We start from the raw sequence: 23,740 nt of genomic DNA on the forward strand, positions 1-23,740 counted from the left end.
ATAATTAACATTACATAGATATACAGTTAAACACATTTTATTTAATAATTTATTATGGGCATTATATAAAAATATATTATATTAGGAATATATAATAGACAAAATATTTGTATATATACATTCATAATATAATTGAATACAAAAGTATATATTACCTTTTTTATAAATGTATTATTATAAAATATATGTAGGCTATATATTATACAATACCCATAATAAAATATTAAATAATATCTGTTTGTTAATTGTATATGTATATAATGTTAGCTAATATATAATATTTAAAGTAATTAAATGATGATTCTCTTTAAATAAACTGTATTAGATTAGATAAACACATAGGATGGGTGACTGACCGGATTCTGCCACTTCTGAAATCGGGACGTTCTGTTCGTAAGACATGAAGCCGAGAATCGAGAAGATGGCAAATCCAGCAACAAAACTGGTTCCACTGTTCAGGAAACACAGAGCCAAAGAATCCCTGAAAACAGAAAACATCGTGTGTTATGAAAAAGTGTCTGCAAATACAGTATTTAAAGTGGATCAAAAAAGTTGTCCTAAGACAAGAACGGGTATTGTTCAAAATTCATGTATAACTTTGATGAAAAGTTTTGATCCACTTCAAACGTTGACTATTAAAGCAATTTAAAGTGATCAGATTTCAAGACCCGAATCTTATTCAGAACCGGTTCTGTTTTTGTTTTTTTGGAATTTGGAATCAAATGATTCTAATGAGTCAGTTCTATTGAGTGAATCAATCTCATAGTTGATCTGAGGATTAAATCAGTGTTGGTCACTATAGTAAAAGATCATGCGTTTGCTCTGTGTGTCGGTGTTTGATAGATAATGCACACACATAATACTGCATGTTTTCTGACCTGTAGCAGTTGTTGTTGTATTTGTTGTAGCTTCCGAGCGCGGTCAGGCAACCCAGACAGATCGCGTACGAGAAAAAGATCTGCGTGCCTGCGTCCATCCACACCTCGAAACACAAACATCTTACGGTTATTAAAACAACTTTATTTATTTGCTGCTGTTCATCAGTATATTAGAGGAAATAAATGTGCTTATTATTTATTAGGCCTCTCTTATTCTCTTATTGTGCTCTCTCTAGCTTTTTGGGTTCTCACGATTGTTTATTATTCTTTTGTTTTCATTTGTTTTACGTTCAGCACTTTGGGTCTACTGTGGAGTTTTTAACTATTATTATTACATTTTGGGTATTGTATAACATATAGGTTTTTTTTGTATAAAATATAAAATTGCAAGTCAAGTATACTTTGCCAATTTTGTATTATATAATTAATAAAATATTACATAATTTACATTATATACAATTAACATTTTATTCATTTCATTTTTATTTAATATTTTATTTTGGGTATTATACAAAATATATATTTTATATACAATTATATTAAGGAATATATATATATATATATATATATATATATATATATATATATGTATATGTAGAGCACTTAATATTTTATTTTTGTTATTATACAAAATATATATTTTATATCAAATTATATTATAGAATAAATAATATATAATATATATATTAGGGCTGTCAAAAGATTAATCGTGATTAATCACATCCAAAATAAAAGTTTGTGTTTACATAATATATATGTGTGTGTACTGTGTATAATTATTATGTATAAATACACACACATTCATATATATATTTAAGGAATAATTGCATTTATATAATTTATATTATATATAAATATTTTATATATAAATATAACCAATTTTTCTTAAATATATACATGATTGTGTGTGTATTTATACATAATAATTATACACAGTACACACACATATATTATGTAAACACAAACTTTTATTTTGGATGCGATTAATCGCAATTAATCTTTTGACAGCCCTAATATATGTATAGTAATAAATACATAATGAATTAATGATATATAATAAATAAATATGATATAATAATATAACATAATATAATATAATATAAAAATAAAATAAAATGTCATTTAATTTTTGTTAAATAAATTTTTTTTTTTTTTTTTTAATAAAATAATTTTTTTTTCAAATAAATAAAATATTTAATTTCAGGTATTATATAAAACATATATTTTTATGGCAAATGAGGTTTCTAATATATATATATATATATATATATATATATATATATATATATATATATATACAGTATATACTGTATGTGACATAATTATCAGTTGAACTAATTTGGCTTCAGGTAATAAGCTTGAATGGACAGGCTGAAAGACTAGAGCTGTCGTAGGATTCCTGGAGCTTGTGTAACTCTTGTTTATTAGTCTTAAAGTCCCGAAACGAGTTTAGACACGATCTGGGAAAAACATGCAGACGGTAGATCTGACATCAATCCCAGCGCTTTCTGTTGTGCGTAACTTCATTCGTTCACGTGCCGCCACAGGCGAAGTGCATTATTAAAGCTCTCACGACACAAGAAGCACAACGTGACACATGCACTGTACAAGACTGGTGTAATCTCTGTGTTTTTTTCAGTGTTTTGTCGTCCAGTAGGTGAAAATCGTACTTCCAATCACTTCGTTTCTTCTTCATGTGCTCCTGGCTACAGAACTGGTGTTTTTCCACAGGGAAAATTCCTCACACTCCCTTTAAAACCTCACATGTATCACCAGAAGTGTGCTGAAAACACCACTGATGTCCAAATCGAGACACAACCCTTCGAGAATTTCACCCATGATGCTTATATATGCCTAACTTTATCGCACAATTCAGAATTAAAATGTGTTATTAATGTAAATGCATGTTGGTTTTAAAGGATCTGACCCATGATGGCCACGTTTTTGGAGCCACAGATCACCGATTTGACTAATTGTTCACATAAACCCACAAGATTTTGTACTCATTTTACACATCTAAGACCAAAAGCAGCAACGGTTATCTCTCAAAAACATGTCTCAACCAAACATGTCAAAATCGACCAGAAAAGATGTTTATTATGCATTTTTATTTGAGGCTGAAGTCAACAAATCTATCCTATAACATTTTACAGAATTAAAATGGCTTATAAATGCCACTTTTTAAACAATTTGATGCTCAAGTTTTTAAAGACATACTACCGAATTGACTAACTTTGTAAAACTGTTTATATTTCTGGTTGAAGGTTTCATTAATTTTGGCTTCCTTTGTATATGTCTAAGAACAAAAGATGTCAAAACAGCAAATCCAACATTTACAGAATTATGAATGGGTTATGAATGTCGATTCATGTTGATTTTAAAGAATCTGACTCATAATGGCCAAGTTCATGTAAACCCAGAAGATTTTGTTGAATTTTTATACATCTACAACCAAAAAAAGTCAATGGTTTTTGTCTCAAATCTAACCAAACATGCCTGTATAGACCAAAATATGTTTATAATTAGTGATCGACCGATAATCGGTTTTACCGATATTTTCCCAGATGTTTAAGAATTTTTTCATAATTGAGTATCGGTTTTGTTTTATCGGATTAATTGATAAATGTTGATAATGCGTCAAGTCCTGTCCCAATTAAAGGATAATTCCGGTATTTAACACCTTGAGTCTATATTGTAGTTTGTTTTGGATGAACAAGAGTGGTGGACAACATTTTTTTGACAATGGTTCCTCTCTCGAGTTTTTGACTATAAAAGAATTGGCCATGGACCCATTTAACATTGGAGTCAATGGGCATGTCCGAAAATGTCATGCAGAATTCTCGAAAACTCTTGCAGAATTAAAATGGGTTATGAATGTCGATTCATGCTGATTTTAAAGTATATGATCCATTATGCTCCAGTTTTAGAGCCTTAGATCACTGATTTGACCAACTTTTTCCGACCGTTTACATTTCTAGCTGAAAGTTTTTATACATAATACTCATTTTTATGCATCTAAGAATAAAAAATGTCTCTGAAATGCAGCCAAACATGCCCGTATCGACCAAAAAGAGGTTTTTAATTCTTTTTCATCTGAGGCTGAAGTCAAAATTAAATCTTGTTGAATATCCTATAACACTTTACAGAATAAAAAAGGCTTATGAATGCCACATTTAAACAAGTTTTAGAAGCCTTATATTGCCAATTAACCAACTTCGTCCAACCGTGTACTTTTCTAACTGAAGATTTCATTAACGTTGGCCTCATTTGTATACATTTAAAGCCAAAAGATGTCAAAACAGCCATGAGTATAAAATTTTTATTCTTCTAAGTTGAAACGACGTCAACACAAGCAATGCCATCTCTCAAATCCAACCAAAAATGCTCTTGTCGCCCTATATAGATTTTCCAAAAGAGGTTTTAAGCGGTTCTTTCCGACGTTAAGGAATGCTGGGATACATCTGGGTGGCCGTGTCGTGGCCTGTTCTCGGATATCACGTGGGTTCGGGGGGTCGTCTTGTGACGCAGATGAGAAAATCGGATCAAAGGTCAAACGCACAGATGGACGCAATCAAAGAAGGACAGAAAACAACGTTCCCCTGCTGGGCGTCCCGCTCCGGGCCACGACTAGCACCTGGGTAGACAAATCACGCGACCTTTCGACTCCAGACACTGTGTGTTTATGAGAAAACAATGCGCTTGCGGAACTACAAAACACACTTGTGGACTCAATATTCCCGTTGAACACAAATACGATTTTTCAAAACTAACCTCTAGGTCTGCACTGTCATTATGCAAGTGATGAAATTAATTAAAATTATTTAAAGGTTCATCATTTTGTTTTGGATCTCCTACAAAAGGTTCACCAGCATCCAAGGTCAAAAAACACTTTAATTTTCTCATAATATACATCGCAGCATCAGCTGATTTCGAGAGTCTGAAACGGTTTGTTAGAAGATTCAGTCTCTCTAAACCCTGCCTTTCCAAGAGCTTGCTCTGCTCTGATTGGTCAGATGGCCCAGTCTGTTGTGATTGGTCTACTCTGCTCTGATTGGTCAGATGACCCAGTCTGTTGTGATTGGTCTACTCTGCTCTGATTGGTCAAAAGGCTCAGTCTGTTGTGATTGGTCTACTCTGCTCTGATTGGTCAAAAGGCTCAGTCTGTTGTGATTGGTCTACTCTGCTCTGATAGGTCAGATGGCCCAGTCTGTTGTGATTGGTCTACTCTGCTCTGATTGGTCAGATGACCCAGTCTGTTGTGATTGGTCTACTCTGCTCTGATTGGTCAGAAGGCTCAGTCTGTTGTGATTGGTCTACTCTGCTCTGATTGGTCAGATGGCCCAGTCTGTTGTGATTGGTCTACTCTGCTCTGATTGGTCAGATGACCCAGTCTGTTGTGATTGGTCTACTCTGCTCTGATTGGTCAGAAGGCTCAGTCTGTTGTGATTGGTCTACTCTGCTCTGATTGGTCAGAAGGCTCAGTCTGTTGTCATTGGTCTACTCTGCTCTGATTGGTCAGAAGGCTCAGTCTGTTGTCATTGGTCTACTCTGCTCTGATTGGTCAGAAGGCTCAGTATATAGTATATATATATATTAGGGCTGTCAGTTAACGCGTTATTAATGGCGTTAACGCAAACCCATTTTAACGGCGTCAATTTTTTTATCACGAGATTAACGCCTAGCAAACTTTGTAGTTTTTTTTTCACATGCTTTTGCAACAACTAGTAACGTTGTTAAAACTACAACACCACACCGGATCTAGCTAGACCAGAAACAAAACAACAGGCGCCGCACACACTTGTTTGGGCTTGCGATGCGAACCGGCCAAAGAGTGGAGGAGAAGCGCAGCGGCGAGCCGCGTCTAGGACAACTCGTATCGCACATCGAACGCGCACTTTCTCAGTTTATGGCCAGCAATAAAAACGCAGAATGGCGCCGCCGGTGTGTGTACACTCATAGAGAATAATGTGTTCGAATTTTAAATGCGCTGCGCTTCTCGTCCGGTGTGCGACCCGCTTTAACGTTACGTTTTGAGAGGATGAATGATGAGCGCGAGACGCCGAAATGGATGCAAATAAGATTCTGAATGTAAAGTTTACTTTTAAAAAGTTGCCAAATGGTTCAATTGACAAGACCAAAGTGATCTGTGTGTGTCGTTGTGAACTGAGCGATCATCGCGGCACGTCCAGTCTAAATACCACTTGATGGCCAAGCACACACACACTGATGCGTTTCTACGCCCACTCGTCAACATCAGTAACGTTTCCTCGTCAGTATTTCTTTCACCCTTTTATTGATGGACAGTGTTACATTGTGTGAGAGATTATTTGCTCCAAGTGAGAATGTTAGTGTGAAATTAACACAGTATATGCCAATGTTGTTTTCAATAAAAAACATTTGCACAAAGCAACCACTTTTCCATGTTGATAAGAGCATTAAAATGAGAAAAAATAATGGAACAAAAAGAAATCAAGAGACATTTAGAATAGACAAAAATGTGCGATTAATCGCGAGTTAACTATGACATTAATGCGATTAATCGCGATTAAATATTTTAATCGTTTGACAGCCCTAATATATATATAATTAAATATTACAATAACAAAAGTGTTAAATAATAGTAATGTGAGTATAATGTCTTAACAAGGTCAAACAGTTCCTTTCTAGTCATGATAAGTAGAATTTACATGTCAGGATTGTAGTAGTAAAGATGAAAATCTGCGATACCTGCGGGTCCGCTAGCCTTCCCAGGTCGGGATAAAGGTAGAACTGGATCCCACGGGACGCTCCTGGCAGCGTGACTCCTCTGATCAGTAAAATTACCAGCATCGCATATGGGAAGGTGGCAGTGAAGTACACCACCTGTTGGGTGACAGCAAAACAAAATCTAGTTGCTGGAATCTGCTGAGTCATTTTAATGAGCCGATGGGGCAAAACTTGAAAGAAACCAAGAGGTTTTTTTGCACATGTACCTTGCCGGTGGATTTGACGCCTTTCCAGATGCAGAAATAACACATAACCCAGGCCAACAACAGACAGAGGACCAGATCCCAGTGCAGCGTTCCCATCTCCTCCATCCCAGAGGAGATCCGTAAAACCCTCCGTCTACAGAGACACAGACCAATCAGCTGAAGACTCCTTCAAATCACACTTACTTAGTTAGCTGGACAAGTTGGGAATAGTTAGCATGCTAGAAAGCAGGTTTTGCTGATTTTCCAATAAAAACTTGCATCAAAGCAAGGACAAGTTTATGCTTGATTTATCTTGAATTTTAAAGTCAAGAAACTTGAAGATATTCAAGCAAAACGTGTTTGAAGAAATGCACATGCCAAAGTAGCTTGACATCTGAGGTATTTTGAGATCTAAATAGTAATATCAGGGTTCCCACACCTTGGTTATCTTCAAATTCAAGGACCTTTCAAGGACTTTCCAGATCCAATAAATACCCTCAAATTCAAGGACATCATGTTACCTTGTAAGATACATTGTTACAGTTTTGCGCGTGTGAACGTCATGGAAACGTACAACACAAAGAACCTCACGTGGGAAACACTTAACGTAGCGCGTAAATGCGCGTAAATGCGCGTAACTAACGTAAATCAAGCGAGCTAGTGTGCATAAGCCACGAAGTGTTGGGGAAATAGCACATTAGCGGACCGGAGGGAATAAGATCCAGAAGCTTCTTGCACAAAATAAATTCAAGCACTTTCAATGACCTGTATCTATGCGTGTTTATTTTCTAAAACTTTCCACGGTTTTTCAGATTCACAAACTGAAGAATTTCAAGGACCCGTGGGAACGCTGTAAAAAACAACCCCATCTAACAAGGAACGTTCTTCCAGGAACATTAATAGAACGTTCATTCAAAGTGATCTGTTCCTGGAATGTTTTTTTTTTAAAGTTACATGTTTTAGAATGTTCAAAGAACTTTCAAAAGTAACGTTCCAATAATGTTTCCACAATGATAAAATGGAATGTTAGAGTAAGAAAGAAGATGCAGGACATTGAAGATGCTTGTAAGACTTACTCCCAAAACTCGATCACGGGCGATGTTGCGTTTTCAAGGTGACTTTGGTCAATGGAATCATTTCGTCTTTGGAATTCCATGCAGGAATCTGTGGAAAACAACGGGAATCTCTGGATTGTTGTTCTGGATCTATGCATCTCTGGAGGGGATTCATGATAACTTGACTCATACGTCACCTGTGTTCCAGGTGTTGTTGCAGGACGACCACGGCAGATCCCAGGTGAAGGAGAAGGACAGATAAAATATTCCCCAGGCCAAAACTATGATATAGTAGAAGTTCAGCAGAGCCACAATCACCTGAGTGGCGTATCCGATGCCTACAGTCGAGAAACACCGTTCGTGAGTCAGTGACATCATGAGTCCAAATGATGACGTCACTTCATGATTTTTAAATAGAATCAAAATCAGTGTTTGTATAGAAAACTTAAACTACTAAAGTCATTTTCTGTAATTGAAATAAAGCTGAAATAAAATAAAAAATAAAAATATCAGATGAAAAACTAAACCTTTTGATTTACGAAAACGAACGAAACGAAAATTGGAAACCTTGACTATAATAAAACAAGTTTGGTTGAAGCACTAAAACTACTTGAAAAACTGAATTAAAAAAAAATATTATATTTTTTAATTAAAAAATAGGCAAAAGCACATAAAACTTCTATAACCTGGACTAAAATGAAACCTGAAAATATATAAATAAATGTAAAATACTATAACCGTATATAAATAATATAGAAACCAAATACTAAATATTTTGTGGTATTCAAGTGTTTTTTAAATTAATACAATGAATATTAATTGAAAAGATGTAAAAGCTATAACATTGTTCTACAATTTTAATGGAAAAATAAACATTTCTACTGCTATACTATGCTAATTACGGTAGTTATATTTTACCGTATATAACGCTGGAAAAAATTTTGGTTTAGGATTTACTTTGAAACAATTTTCACTCAGAAATCACTAGTAAATTTCTCAAATAATTCTGAAAAAACAAAATTAATTTTTATCTTGTAAAATGTCTTCCAATAATCTGTTTATTTACAAAATTCTTCTTTTTTTTTACTAACAGCATAAAAAACATGTGATTTTGAACTGCTTCTTGAAATCTTCACTGCTTTACATAACAAATAACTAACATGTGGAGTCACATTGAAAGGGTTGAGACGAGAACCGATGCTTGACCTTCAAACAGCGGGCTGATCTTCCTCCAGCACGTGATCCCTCCCTGGCTGGTGAACTGACCCAGAGAGATCTCCAGGAAAAACACGGGAATACCGCAGGTGAAGAGGAAGATCAGGTAGGGAATGAAGAACGCACCTGGAAGAGGATAATGACATCGATCATGAGGAGAATCATGAGTGTGATTACTGTTTCGTTGGGTCGTTTGTTTACGTCGTTGGGTTATATTTAACCCAACAGTATTAAGTGAGTGCATGGGCTCTTCTGAGACATCTGAGAATCTGAAGACTGAACGATCGAAGCGTCTCTGTATGGACACACGCTACGAGTTGATCAAACAACAGCTGTGACCTTTCACCTTCTGAACTGGGAACACTTTCATCAGGCCAACTGGCGGATCAATAGGTCAGTTTCACAAACACCTGGCAAACGTTAAAAGCATTCGGGATCTAGAATGTGTCGATCTTTATTAAAACTGTCCTCAGCGTAGGATCCTCTAGGGGTTTACAAACCGGTTTAGAGAAAAACAGTGTAGAAAAAAGTTATAATCAATAAATAATCAAAAAAATCGAATCAAACTAGCTAAGTAAATACATTTACAAATAGATAAATACAAAATTAAACATAAAATAAAATAAAATAAAACAAAATTGATTGAAATACATAAATATATAATACATTATTGAATCTGATTTAAATGAATAAATTGATTAAAATAATAAATGAAAAATATATATTTACATAATTTTTTTTATTTAATTTATTTTAATATTTTTTTCATTTATTTATTCTAATCAATTAATTAATTTAAATCAGATTCAATAATGTATTATATATTTATGTATTTCAATCAATTTTTTTTTATTTTAATCTTTATTTTTTTTTATCCATTTATTTATTTTAATCAAATTTATTTATCTATTTGTAAATGTATTTACTTAGCTAGTTTACTTATTTAAATCAAAAGTTATGTATTGTAATCTTTACTTATTTATATTTTAATCATTTTTGTTTTTAACTCGGATTTATTATGTATTGAATTTCTTTTATTATTTATTCATTTAATACAATTTTATTTAAATAAATAATGTAAATAAATTGTATTATAAATGTAATAATAATTAAATGCATTGTTTATTTAAATTTTATTTAAATAAATATTACATATATAGCAGTACAATGGTGAGTAGAAAAAATGCAATAATGTAACAATAGAGAAATAATATCAAAATAAATCAATAAAATGCGATTTAAATAATAAATATATAAATAATACATCTAACAGTACAATAACTAAACTAAATATATATATATATATATATATATATATATATATTAACATATTTATAATAGAGTATTAATTCGATCTTTATTAATGAAAATATATAGCTGCTTTTTTGCACACTGATGATCATACTTGGGGTCCGTGGCATCTGAAAAAAAACCTTCTCTAATCTATTTTTATGTTAGATAATGTGATGTATGTAAGTTCAGTGAGTCTGGATGTAAAACAGCTTCAGGGAAGCGTTCAGACACGTCCCACATTCTCTCTTCTCTTCACGTGCATCGAACTCTTTCTCCCGTAGGAGTGTGTTAATGAGTCAGGGATTCTCCGATTACACAAGATTTCAATCAGCGCTAACACTGGACTGATGTCCACACACTGTTTACCTGCTAAACCTCTGTAGTCATAAAAGCTGACGGTGCAACGTCACACACACATGAACTGCTAAGACCTCATCTGATCATATCTGTCGGGACATGTACCATGATAATTTTTTTTTTTTGTTGACATGTACTTTAGTAATGTCATGCTTTTAGACATATGCCATAATAATACCTTGCTATTTTAGACATAACGGCATGTGTAATAAAGCTCATGAAGACGAAGATAAACACTAGGAAATAGACATTAATGATAAATATACTGAGGGAAACCTGAGGACTGATAAGCATGAACCAAACAAGGGAACTAATGAGATAACTGACACCAGGTGTAAATAATCACAAATCAGGACAACTCAGAAAAACAGCAGAACAGATTAGACATGCGACAGTACCATGATAATGCCCCATTTTTGCCATGATAATGCCTTACTATTGTAGCATATACCATGGTAATACCACATTTTTGGACATGTACCCTGGTAAAAAAACATGTACTATGTAAATAACATGTATTTTGGGCATTTACTCTGGTAATACCATATATTTTACCATGGCAATCCCATGATTTTGTACATGTACCACACTCTAAAAAATGCTGGGTTGTTTCAACCCAAATTTGGGTCAAATATGGACGAACCCAACCGTCGGGTTAACATTTTTAATTAAAAAAATGTAACCCAACGGCTGGGTTTTTCCATATTTGACCCAAATTTGGGTTGAAACAACCCAGCATTTTTTAGAGTGCATGATAATACCTTATTGATGTTGTTTTTTTGGCCATGTATAATGGTAATACCATATTTTTGGACAAGATTCATTACATTGAAATGTCATGTTTTTTGTCATGCATCATGATACACCATGGGCCCTATCTTGCACCCAGCGCAACTGACTTTGAACACCGACGCATGTATCATTCCTATTTTGCACCCGCGCACAGCGGACTTTTCCCTCCACAGACGCGCGTCGGTAAATTAGGGAATGAACTTGCACTCGGGGTGGGCGGTTCAGTGAAAAGAGGAGGCGCAAAACTTTCCTGGTGCTATTTTCCAGTTTTAGAAAGCAATTGCGCCACTGACCAGGAAAAACCCAGTCTAAAGACAGTGGCGCGTTGCGCGTTAGTCATACGCTATTTTAAGGGCGCGTGCTTGGCCATAATGTAGCGTGTGAACGCGCATACACTTTGATTCTCTAATCTAAACAGACGCAGCAGTTTTCATTTTTGCAAATCATACATTATTACAAGGAAAAATATTAACACACGAGGGAAATCATTGTTGTGTCCGTGAAGATGAGAAAAATATCTATCTAGATTTTAAAAAAAATCTAGATTACACATTTACCCAAATTATTATACGCCTGTTTAACCGAAGCTAATTTGAGTGAGTTTCTCCCATCATCCCCAATGTCACTTCTCTGTGTTTTACGGCCCTGACGAGAACGTCGGCCTCCTCGGCTGTGAACCGCTCCTGGCGTGCGCCGGCAAATCTGCCGTTATAATAGCGATCCGCCATGGAACAAGCGCGTCTGCTCTTAAAGGGAATGTGAGAGGACGCTCTGATTGGTTTATTTCACGTTACGACCAAACCACACCTATGAATAATGAAGCAACTTCAGATCAACCCCCTTTAGATTTGCGTCGGGTGCAAGAGTCGTTTATCCCGCCGGTAATAGCAACAGCGCCGGGATCCGCCCACAAAGTTACTTGCGCTTTGCACTTTGACACTTGCGCTTCAGATCGTTAAAATAGGGCCCCTTGTTTTCTGGACATGTACCATGGTAATACCCTGTTTTTGACCTGTACCATGGTAAATAATATACTTTTAGACATATATTATGTTACAGTAATACCAATTTATGTACCATGATATTTATATGGAACTCCAATGTACTTCCTAAAATTCCATAGTAGTACTAATGGTACTTTTTGATGCATTTTTGTAATTGATGTCATGGTCATAACATGTTTTTTAGATACAGTTGAAACTAATATATTATATAGACTCATTACATGCAAAGTGAGATATTTCAAGCCTTTATTTGTTATAATTTTGATGATTATGGCTTACAGCTTATGAAAACCCCAAATTCAAAATTAGAATATTGTGCAAAGGTTTTCATAAGCTGTAAGCCATAATCATCACAATTATAACAAATAAAGGCTTAAAATATCTCACTTTTCATGTAATGAGTCTATAAAATATAATATATTAGTTTCACCTTTTAAGTTGAATTTCTGAAATAAATAAACTTTTGCACCATATTCAAATTTTTCGAGTCTCACCTGTATATACAGTACCATGGTAATACTATGTTTTATGGCGATGTCAAGTCAAGTCATCTTCATTTATATAGCGCTTTTAACAATGTAGATTGTTTCAAAGCTGCTTTACAGAGATAAACGTATAATTTAAGGTAACAGATTGTTTTGGCTTTATAGCGGTTCTTGAATAATGTTATTTTCCAGCTAAAGTTAGTTTTGATTGATTCACTTCCATCGAAGTGATCATTTGTTATTAAATTAGGGGCCGCTAAGACGACACCGTTCTCTCTACACAGACTTTAAACACGAACCTGTGAGAAACACTGATGGCGCTCACGTGCGCATCAAGAATTAATTCTGTAGTTATATGCGTTTGAATATATGTGCGCATGTTTGTAATTCTCCACAAACCAAGCCTATACAAACTACTTGTCCTGCCTATAAATTTGATACAGAATTTTAGTTTATCACTACGGGGGATATACGCAAATTTTCAACAATGCTTTATCTGTAGAATGATAAAGGGATCCTCCATAGGGAGAGACTTATGAGACATGGCATAATGTGGATTTTTGGACATGGTATCATAGTAACACCAGGTTTTTGCACATGTATGCAAGTATTTAATTTTTTTTACAATACATGATAATTACTCAGTATGATAAATTTTTTCGGGCCTCCTCACCTCCACCATTCTTATAGCAGAGATACGGGAACCGCCACACGTTTCCCAGCCCGATGATTTCTCCGGCCACCGAGAGGATAAACTCCAGCTTGTTGCTCCACTGTCCTCGTTCTGTCATCTTCACCTCGGCGTGCGGGACGATCTCCAGCGGCCGGTTCAGCCCGTTAGACGGGTCCATCTCTTTCTCTCCTGTAGAAATATACAGTAAAAGCGTGTTTAGATGCAGATGTTTAGATGTGTTTAGCGTGTTTAGTGTTCGTGACTGCTATGATGTGATTGGTCAAGAGTAGCACTGTTTAATGCATTTATAATCACATAGAAATTCAACATTTGTGGTTATTTTGATCAATTAATGGTGTAATTAATTCAAACTTTTAAATCTTTTAAAAGATTGACAGCAGTGTTTTCATTCATGGGGAAAGACCGAAAGTAATCTGGTAAAACATGAAGATACGAGGCCCGAACACACCCATTCAGACCAGATCCTTTCATAAACCAGTCTGAGCACAAAAGCCTGGCTGTTTGTGTAAACGCAGTGAACCCACTCAATTCCATGCATATTATTGCATGTTTTGTCATGATGTTTGTAACCGTTGCATTCAGAAGCCACAAAACGACTGATCTGCTATGGCTTAATGCAAATACAGCATGTGAAAAAACTCACAAGGACATAAAGGCCCTTCACTAAACTTAATATAAAATACATGTAGGCTAAAAAAACACTCACATTGCAACACCCACTTAGCAACTGCATAGCAACACACACAAAACTCTTAGTGTATCATAGCAACATTTTAACTCAAGACTCCTTAACAACCACATAGCAACACCCTAGCAACAGCATAGCAACATAGTAAAAACACTCAGGACTCCTTAACAACAACATAGCAACACCCTAGCAACACACAAAACAATACTTACCGTTGAATTCTTTTGCAACTGCATAGTAGGAACATAATAAAACACTCAAGACTCATTGAAAACTACATAGCAACACCCTAGCAACAGCATAGCAACATAATAAAAACACTCGGGACTCTGTAACAACCACATAGCAACATGTTAAAACACTCAAAACTCCTTAACAACCACATAGCAACACCCTAGCTACTGCATAGCAACATGCAAAACAACACTTACTGTAGAATGATTTTGCAACTGCCTAGCAACATGTTAAAACACTCAAGACTCCTTAACAACCACATGGCAACCACCTTAGTAACTGCATAGCAACATGTAAAAACACACAAAACAACTCTTACTGTAGAATGCTTTTGCAACTGAACAGCAACATATTAAACACATCAAGCCTCCTTAACAACCACATAGCAACACCCTAGCAACTGTATAGCAACACACAAAACAACTCTAACTGTAGAATGCTTTTGCAACGGCACAGAAACATATTAAACACCTCAAGCCTCCTTAATAACCACAAAGCAACACCCTAGCAACTGCATAGCAACATGTTAAAAAACACTCAGAAGACATAGCAACACCTTAGCAAATACATAGCAATACAAAACAACTCTTACTGTAGAATGATTTTGCAACTGCATAGCAACACCTTAGCTTCTGCATAACATGCAAAATAACTCTTACAATAGAATACTTTTGAAACTGCATAGAGCAACATGATAAAAACACGCAAGACTCCTTAGTAACAACCACATAAACAACTGGAAAGCAACATGTTCCAAAAACACTCAGGACACCTTAGCAACTGCATAGCAACACACTCAAATGGCACTCTGGACAGCAAATATGTAAAAATGACTATGTACTGAAATTTTTACTGCTTCTCCTTTTGTCATGTCCGTGTTATGTAAATGATGACAGAACTCACTATCCCCGTTCAAGAGAGCATTACTGGAGACGGCATCACATGACCACACGCATGCCATGATAGTGACAGATCACACGAGCATTGTGGGATACGGCTACCCAACACCCAGCACTGCTGAAGAGACTCTCTCTGTGTGCGAAACAGAAGACTCACTCACTGTGTTCATTTCTGTCAGCTTGAATTAACGAGTCGGACTCATCTGTGCGTTTCAGAAAATCAAAGACATTAAACAATTCTGTCACCATTTAGCCGTAATGGCTTTCCGTCTTACGCGGAACACAAAAGGAGACATTTTGCTGAATGTCCAGGCTATTGTACATCCAGTGAAAGAACTTTTTTGTCGTTGTTTTAAATACATTTCAGCACTTTTTCACTGAACTGAAGCATAATTAAAAAATATAAAAAAATAACTGAACTTTGTACCCTGAACAACTCTGGTGTGAAATCTGAGTCCTGAAACAAATACAAAAGCAAATTATTTTTAATATTTTGTATTTTTTACTTTTATATTTTGTCAAATCAACTTAGATAATTAATGTAGTTCAGATAACACAATATTTTCAGTTTCTATTAAACCAATCTCCTTCATTGCATTAACTCAATTATTTAATTTTAATGAACTCAACATTTTTAAGGCAACCAGGTAACTTACTTTTTTTAAGTTAAACCAACAATTTTTTTTTTTACAGTGAATATCCAAAGTTAATCAGAGGGAAAAATGTCTGTTCAACACGCTTGAGGTTTCAACCATCAGGCATGCTGGACGTCCCGCAGAGTCAGAGGCCTTGAGAATGTGCTCTTTTTCTTTTGCAGAAGGAGGAGGGGGAAGCGCCAGTGTCACAGTCGTCAGTGAAAACCGCAAAGCATTACCAGACTGGTAAAAATAGACGCTTGCATTAACAAGACACCTGAAGGAATGAAGGACTGGCAGCGTGAGGCAGAACAGACTTCTGGTTTGTTTGGTAGATGAGGTGGTTTTCACTAGGCCAGAGATGAGATCACACATTAGTCGTATAGAGCTGAGCTTCTGAGGGGCGTTTGCCCCTTAGGACAGAAAAGTGACAAACAAATCTCATCATTATCTCAATTGTTGATTCTGGATCACAAAACCAGTCTCGAGTCGCACGGGTATATCTGTGGCAATAGCCAACAATACATTTGTGGGTCAAAATGATCTGATTTCTTTTATGTCAAAAATCATTAGGATATTAGATAATGCTCCATGAAGATATTTTTGGTAAATTTCCTCCCGTAAATATATAAAACATGTATTTATGTGAGTGAATGCAGCACAATCGTGAACACAAATGCACAACTTTAAAGGGGATTTTCTCAATGTTTAGATTTTTTTTGCACCCTCAGATTCCAGATTTTCAATAGTTGTATCTCGGCCAAATATTGTCCTATCCTAATAAACCACACATCAATGGAAAGCTTATTTATTTAGCTTTCAGATGATGTATACATCTCAATAAAAACAATTGACCCATGTGACTGGTTTTGTGGTCCAGGGTCACATATAAGAAGGAGAGTCTGTTTAAGTGTCCTGCCTCTCAGATTGTTCTCATTAGAAAAACACCACGTGTGACCTCAAGACTTTCATAGAATAGAATAGAATAGAATAGAATGGAATGGAATGGAATGGAATGGAATAGAGTAGAATGGAATGGAATAGAATAAAGTAGAATGTAATGTAATGGAATGGAATGTAATGGAATAGAATAAAGTAGAATGTAATGTAATGTAATGTAATGGAATGGAATGGAATGGAATGGAATGGAATAGAATAAAGTAGAATGTAATGTAATGTAATGTAATGTAATGTAATGGAATGGAATGGAATGGAATGTAATGTAATGTAATGGAATGGAATAGAATGGAATGGAATAGAATAAAGTAGAATGTAATGTAATGTAATGTAATGTAATGTAATGGAATGTAATGGAATGGAATGGAATGTAATGGAATGTAATGGAATGTAATGTAATGGAATGGAATACCATTTTTTGTCATTGCACAGTATACAACGAAATTTAGTGCTTCTCCTCAGTGGTATACGCTTACATAAAACATACAGAACCATACAAACAGATATCGACAAGAAAAAAAATGTAAAAATATAAATATTCAATAAAAAGCCGTAATATTATTAAAACATGTCAAATCATGCTCAGATTTTCTACAATACCAAACTCTGCAATCAAAACAGATTTATGCTGGCAATTGTTGATCTCAAAGAGATGAAATAGAGAGCAAATTGAGTTTCTGCTTAGGTCTTCTGCTTCTTGTTCTCCTCAGAAAAAAACACAGTAACTCCTTTATACTTAAGGATTGATCTCAATAATGTCTCAAACTCTGCTCAGATTTCCTAAAAGTACAGCATCAAAGGAAAGAAGAACGGCACATAGATCTCTTTAATATCTCAACTGTTTCTGGACACTTTAATCAAATTAAACGGAGAGCAAAGGATTTGCTGAAATCTCCTGCTTCTCAGATGTTTCTCATGAGGAAAAACGCCCACTTATCTCATAGATATAATCTCTAGCGTTTCAAAAAGAGATCTAAAAAATGTTCTCAGATTTCTCAGAGATACCAAAGAAAAAAACTCTTTAAAATCTTAACCGTTTCTCGTAGGCCCCAATAAGAGACAAACTGAAGTCTCCTGCTTCTCAGATGTTTCTTATGAGAAAAGAAACGCCTACTAATCTCACCTACGTTTCATCTCTAGTTTCAAAAGAGATCGCAAAAGTTTCCCAAACTGTGCTCAGAATTCCCAAAGATACAAAAGTTAGGAAGAACGACGCACGGATCTCTTTAATATCTCGACTGTTTCTCCTAGACAGCAATGAGAGGCTGTTTCTCAGATGTTTTTAATGAGAAAAAAAACAATTAATCTCACATATATCATCTGCAGAATTTCAATTCTTAAAAAATTCTCATACTCTGCTCAGATTTCTCAAAGATATCAAAAGAAAACTCCTCATATACCTCTTTAAAGGATTAATTCACTTTCAAATAAAAATGTCCTGATAATTAACTCACCCCCATGTCATCCAAGATGTCCATGTCTTTCTTCAGTCGAAAAGAAATGAAGGTTTTTGAGGAAAACGTTCCAGGATTTTTCTCCATATAATGGACTTCAATGGCAACCAACGGTTTGAAGGTTCAAATGTGAGTTTCAGTGCAGCTTCAAAGTCTCGACACGATCCCAGCCGAGGAATAAGAGTCTTATCTAGACAAACCATCGGCCATTTTATAAAAATAAATTAAAATGATATACTTTTTAACCACAAATGCCGTTGGTTGCCATTGAAGTCCATTATATGGAGAAAAATCCTGGAACGTTTTCCTCAAAAAAACCTTCATTTCTTTTCCACTGAAGAAAGAAAGACATGGACATCTTGGATGACATGGGGGTGAGTTAATTATCAGGAAATTTTTATTTGAAAGTGAACTAATCCTTTAATGTCTCGACTGTTTCTCGTAGGCACCAATAAGATGCAAACCGACCTGAAGTCTCCAGCTTCTCAGATGTTTCTCATGAGGAAAGAACCTGTTAATCTCACATTTATCATTTACAGAGTTTCAAGAGATCTAAAAATGTCTCAAACTCTGCTCGCATTGCCCAAAGATACCAAATAAAATAAAATAAACTCAACAATATATCTCCTTAATGTCTCATCTGTTTCTCCTAGACATAAATAGACGCAAACAGACCTGTTGAATACTCCTGCTTCTCATAAGAGGAAAAAACCCTGCTAATCTCACATATATATCATCTCTAGAGTTTCAAGAGATCTCAAATGTCTCAAACTCTGAATTTCCAAACATCCAAAAGGAAAGAAAACCGGCACATATATCTCTGTAATATCTCAACTGTTTCTAGACAGCAATGAGCTCGAGCAAATGGACTTCAAAAGAGATCTCAGGAATGTCTCAAAATCTGCTCAGGTTTCCCAATGACACCAAAAGAAAATACGAACTGCACATAGATCACTTTAATATCTCAACTGAGCTTTTGAAGTCTCCCGCTTCTCAGTTGTTTCTCCTGAGAAAACGATCCTACTAATCTCACATTTTTCATAACTTAGAGTTTCAAAAGAGATCTCAAAGATATCTCAAACTGTGCTCAAGATAATAAAGTCTACACTCAAAAGTGTCTCAAAATGATCTCAAAACCATATCTCAAAATCTCATGAGCTATGAAAGAGCGACATCTGAGCAATAAATAAGTAGAGCGGTCAAATCTGTGACATCCGACTACGATTTGTAATATGAGAAATAGGCTCACGATGCAGGTAGATACTTGCAGGACGAATGAAAATGCGGTCTTTACAAAAGCTCACTTGAATCTCTGCCAGCGCAATAAATCTCTCAACTTGCTGACACAAAGGCAAAAAGATCATCAATTAATCCTCATATTACAGTCAATGTGAGGCCAAACGCCACAGGAGCGTTCATATATCACACGCATGTGTCATGTAAGATCGGCAGCTTGGCAGATTATTATTTGGATTCGCTATATTGCAGTGATTTGTAAACCTTTATTTCATGGGTGTAGTTGTTAACAATCAACACATTTAAATTTAATGAGTTTAATTTGTGCTTTTTGCGGCTTATTGTTCAATTATACGAGCAGAATAGCATATGTTGTGATGGGGAATGTGGAAATCTGAACATGCAAGTAGGAAAATCCCAAAGGAACGAAATGCATAGCTGAAAACGTCTACATATATCACACAGTGGCATATTTGTGTAGATGCATGACTGAAATTCCTCATGCATCTGCATTCGTTTTATGAAAAAAAAGTGAATTGCACATTTAGAATTAATGAAGTTGCTTTGCAGGCAATTGATTCGTCTTCTTTTACCATGTTCAAAAGTTTAGACACACTATTGTTATGATCCTCATGATTTTACAACATTATGATCCAACAGCTTGAAATGTGAAGTTATTCTATAGTATAAATACATTTTATAGACAAACATACATTCATTTTTTTATGTTTTTGAAAGAAATTACACTCAACAAGGCTGAATTTATTTGATCAAAAATACAGTAAAACTGTGAAACATTATTACAATTTAAAATAACTGTTTTCTATGTGAATAATACAGTAAAGTGTAATTTATTCCTGTGATCAAAGCTGAGTATTCAGCATCATTACTCGTCTTCAGTGTCACATGATCATTCAGAAATCACTCTAATATGATGATTTGATGCTCAAGAAACATTTATGATTATTATCAGTGTTGAAAACAGTTGTGCCGCTTCATATTTTTGAGGAAACTCTAATATATTTTATTTTTCAGGATTGTTTGATGAATGGAAGTTCAAAAGAACAGCATTTATTTTGTTACATTATACTGTTAGTCTTTACTGTCACTTTTGGCCAATTTAATGCATCATTGCTGAATAAAATGTGCCTATTAATTTCTTACTGGCTCCAAACTTTTGAACAGTAGTGTAAAGTGTGCATGCATACAAAATGTCATTATAAAACTAATATTTGAGTGAAGGAAAAGCATCATGAATTGCTCATCACACACTTCAATAGTGTTTAAAAGCATTTCAGGATGAATGAGAAAAGCTGTAGACAAACAACAAGCTTGAATATAAAAGAGCTGTTTTTCATGCTTTGCTCCCAAACTTTTGTGACTATTCTAAAATGTAAAAAAAAAAAAAAAAAATACATTAGATAATATTTGTTACTGTATTCACTAACATGACCTAACCATGAGCAATACATGAGTTACAGTGTTTATTAATCTTTGTTAATATTAATAAACATCCAGCTGTTCATTGTTTGTTCATGTTAGTTCACAGTGCATTAACTAATGTTAACAAATACAAGTATGTTGTTGAGTAAATGTTGAAACTAATATTAACTAAGATTAATAAATGCTGTAGAAGTATTGTTTATTCTTAGTTCATGTTCATTAATGAACCTTATTGTAAAGTGTTACCCCCAAAAAAAGTCATTAAGGAAAAAAAGAAGGACTTCCAAACTCCTGACAGAACCGTGCTCGACAAAACTGCAACAACAATCAAGTTGCTCGTTGAAAAGACACTTAAAATGTCAAACTACTTCTGGTTTTGATAAGAATCTACAGAAGTCACAAACATGCATGCGTTATCTGAGTAAACATGAAACGGCACGAGGAAATCTGCAAGACTCTTCTTACCCTTCATTAGGATGTCGCAGGGCAAGTGTCCTGTATATTCTCAGGTTTTGCTCTGTAATGTGAAGGTTTTCTGGTTTGGTGAATCCCGTCAGTCAGTCAGTCAGTCCTGGATGGTCTAAGTCCAACTCCTCCCTCTCGCTCCCATTCACAAAACACTGAGACCGTGAGGCTTTGACGGATTGCATAACGCTCTCTCTCTCTCTCTCTCTCTCTCTCTCTCTCTCTCTCTCTCTCTCTCCGCTGAAGGACACCAGAGAAAGGAAACATTATGGCTCGGTCTCAAAAGACCACCCGGATCACACCAGCTTCTCAACAAATGAACAAATGGGTTTCAGACAGAATCTCTAGAGAGGATCATGGGACATATGTTAATAAATTGGTTAAAAGCAGGCATGTTTTCATGTTTTATAAGAGACTTTTCTATTGGGATAAAAACGTAATGTTATCTTTTTAATTTGAAAAGTGCAGTCAGTTTTATTTTTTATAGAGATATCAGTATTTTTAGTGCTAGAACTGCATGATTAGGCCTTAGTTAAAGTCCCCCTGTGGTGAAACTGTTGTTTATGTGTCTATGTGGTGTTTTTAATGTGCTTTAAGACAAACCGTGTGTAAATTCACAAGTCGACAGCATTCCTGAGTATTTTCTGCTTCAAACTGCAGTGAACCAAAGACAGTCTCAAAAACACGGTTTGAAATCGCTGGTGTTTCTGACGTCACAACAAACTACCTTGTAACCAATCAGATCAACGTGTGATCGTCAACCAGTGGATCTCTGAGTGAGTGGAGGCTGGGCTCATTTGCATATTCATACAACCGCGTATACTTAATGAGGCAAGGGTGTCGAGTTACATTCGAGGATAAAACATTCGAGGATAAAATGATTGACTGCAGGGGGACTTTAAAAGATTGTGATCTTGATTCAAACACCAACGCGATCTTATTCCTAAATGACAATGAATCGGCATTCGGCTCTGTCTATTAAACCTTTGAAATCATTATACCTGTGTTACAAATATTCAAATTATCACAGAACTATTGGGATAAAAGTTTATAGGTCAGATATAAACACTTATGTCTATGCTAGCAATCAAAATCACCATTGTATCAATTACAGCGTTACGCCAGTAGGTGGCGACAAGAGACTGTTAAAGAATGTATTTGTCATTGAATCATTCACTCAAGTGATTTGTTCAAAAACGCTGATTTTATTACTGGGTTTCATCACTCAGTAATGAAACAAGTGAAGCATTTATATGTGCGAAATAGAATCATTCACTCAACCCGATTACATTAAAAAAATGTAATTAAAATGTATTAAAATTTTGTCTGAACCTCTATTAAATTATGTTATTTTGTTTAGCTGTCTGTTCAGAATCGTGGGAGAATCGTGATCTCTTTTTGAAACAAAAACAATCGTGATTCTCAATTTTGTTTAGAATCGTGCAGCTCTAGCAACAACAAACTCATAACACCTAGCACCACATAGCAACACCCTGGCAACCACGCAGAATACACTAGCAACAATCCAGAACACCATAGCAAACACCCTAAAAACACACACACAAAAATGCCTTAACCAATTTCATAGAAGAACCCTGGAAATTCACCCAAGGAAACACCCAGCAACGCCCTAGCAACCATCTAGAACAATCTCACAGCCACACAGAAGTGCATTAAAAACCACTCTGAAGACCTTAGCAAGTGCATAGCAACGCAGTGGTAACCTCCCAAATACCCTAGCAACCACAAAGAACACAAAAAGCATTCAGAATACATTAGTAACAGCATAGCAATGCCCTGGCAACCACCCAGCAATGTTCTAACAACAGCTTCGAACACCCTAACAACCACATAGCAATGCAAGCACCCTCACAAACCTGTGAATGCACTGTTTTCGATGTATTATTGATACTTTGGATGTTTTTCTTTTAATTCAGTTTGTCTGTGCATTCAAAACGGTTTGCTCATTCATCCATTCCTTTCTTCTCCTCTTTCTTTGTGTCTT

The 23,740-nt window shown here is 35.3% G+C and overlaps 1 protein-coding gene across 1 annotated transcript in view; it reads right to left on the bottom strand.

Annotated features, from left to right (window-relative positions):
- The window catches only part of slc6a13 (solute carrier family 6 member 13), a 28,624-nt gene extending 6,763 nt beyond the window's left edge, over nucleotides 1-21,861 (bottom strand). The window contains exons 1-9 of the mRNA XM_079603070.1: nucleotides 21,736-21,861; nucleotides 13,704-13,892; nucleotides 9,091-9,225; nucleotides 8,082-8,222; nucleotides 7,906-7,993; nucleotides 6,851-6,983; nucleotides 6,606-6,740; nucleotides 879-982; nucleotides 357-481 (exon numbers count right to left, since the gene is read on the bottom strand). Of these exons, the coding sequence (XP_079459196.1) occupies nucleotides 357-481; nucleotides 879-982; nucleotides 6,606-6,740; nucleotides 6,851-6,983; nucleotides 7,906-7,993; nucleotides 8,082-8,222; nucleotides 9,091-9,225; nucleotides 13,704-13,892; nucleotides 21,736-21,742 (1,057 nt within the window). The 5' untranslated portion in view covers nucleotides 21,743-21,861. The remainder of the gene's footprint in view (nucleotides 1-356; nucleotides 482-878; nucleotides 983-6,605; nucleotides 6,741-6,850; nucleotides 6,984-7,905; nucleotides 7,994-8,081; nucleotides 8,223-9,090; nucleotides 9,226-13,703; nucleotides 13,893-21,735) is intronic.
- Nucleotides 21,862-23,740: the final 1,879 nt, after the last annotated feature.

Source organism: Phoxinus phoxinus (genome assembly GCF_949152265.1).
Source record: "Phoxinus phoxinus genome assembly, chromosome: 25".
NCBI lineage: Eukaryota > Metazoa > Chordata > Actinopteri > Cypriniformes > Leuciscidae > Phoxinus > Phoxinus phoxinus.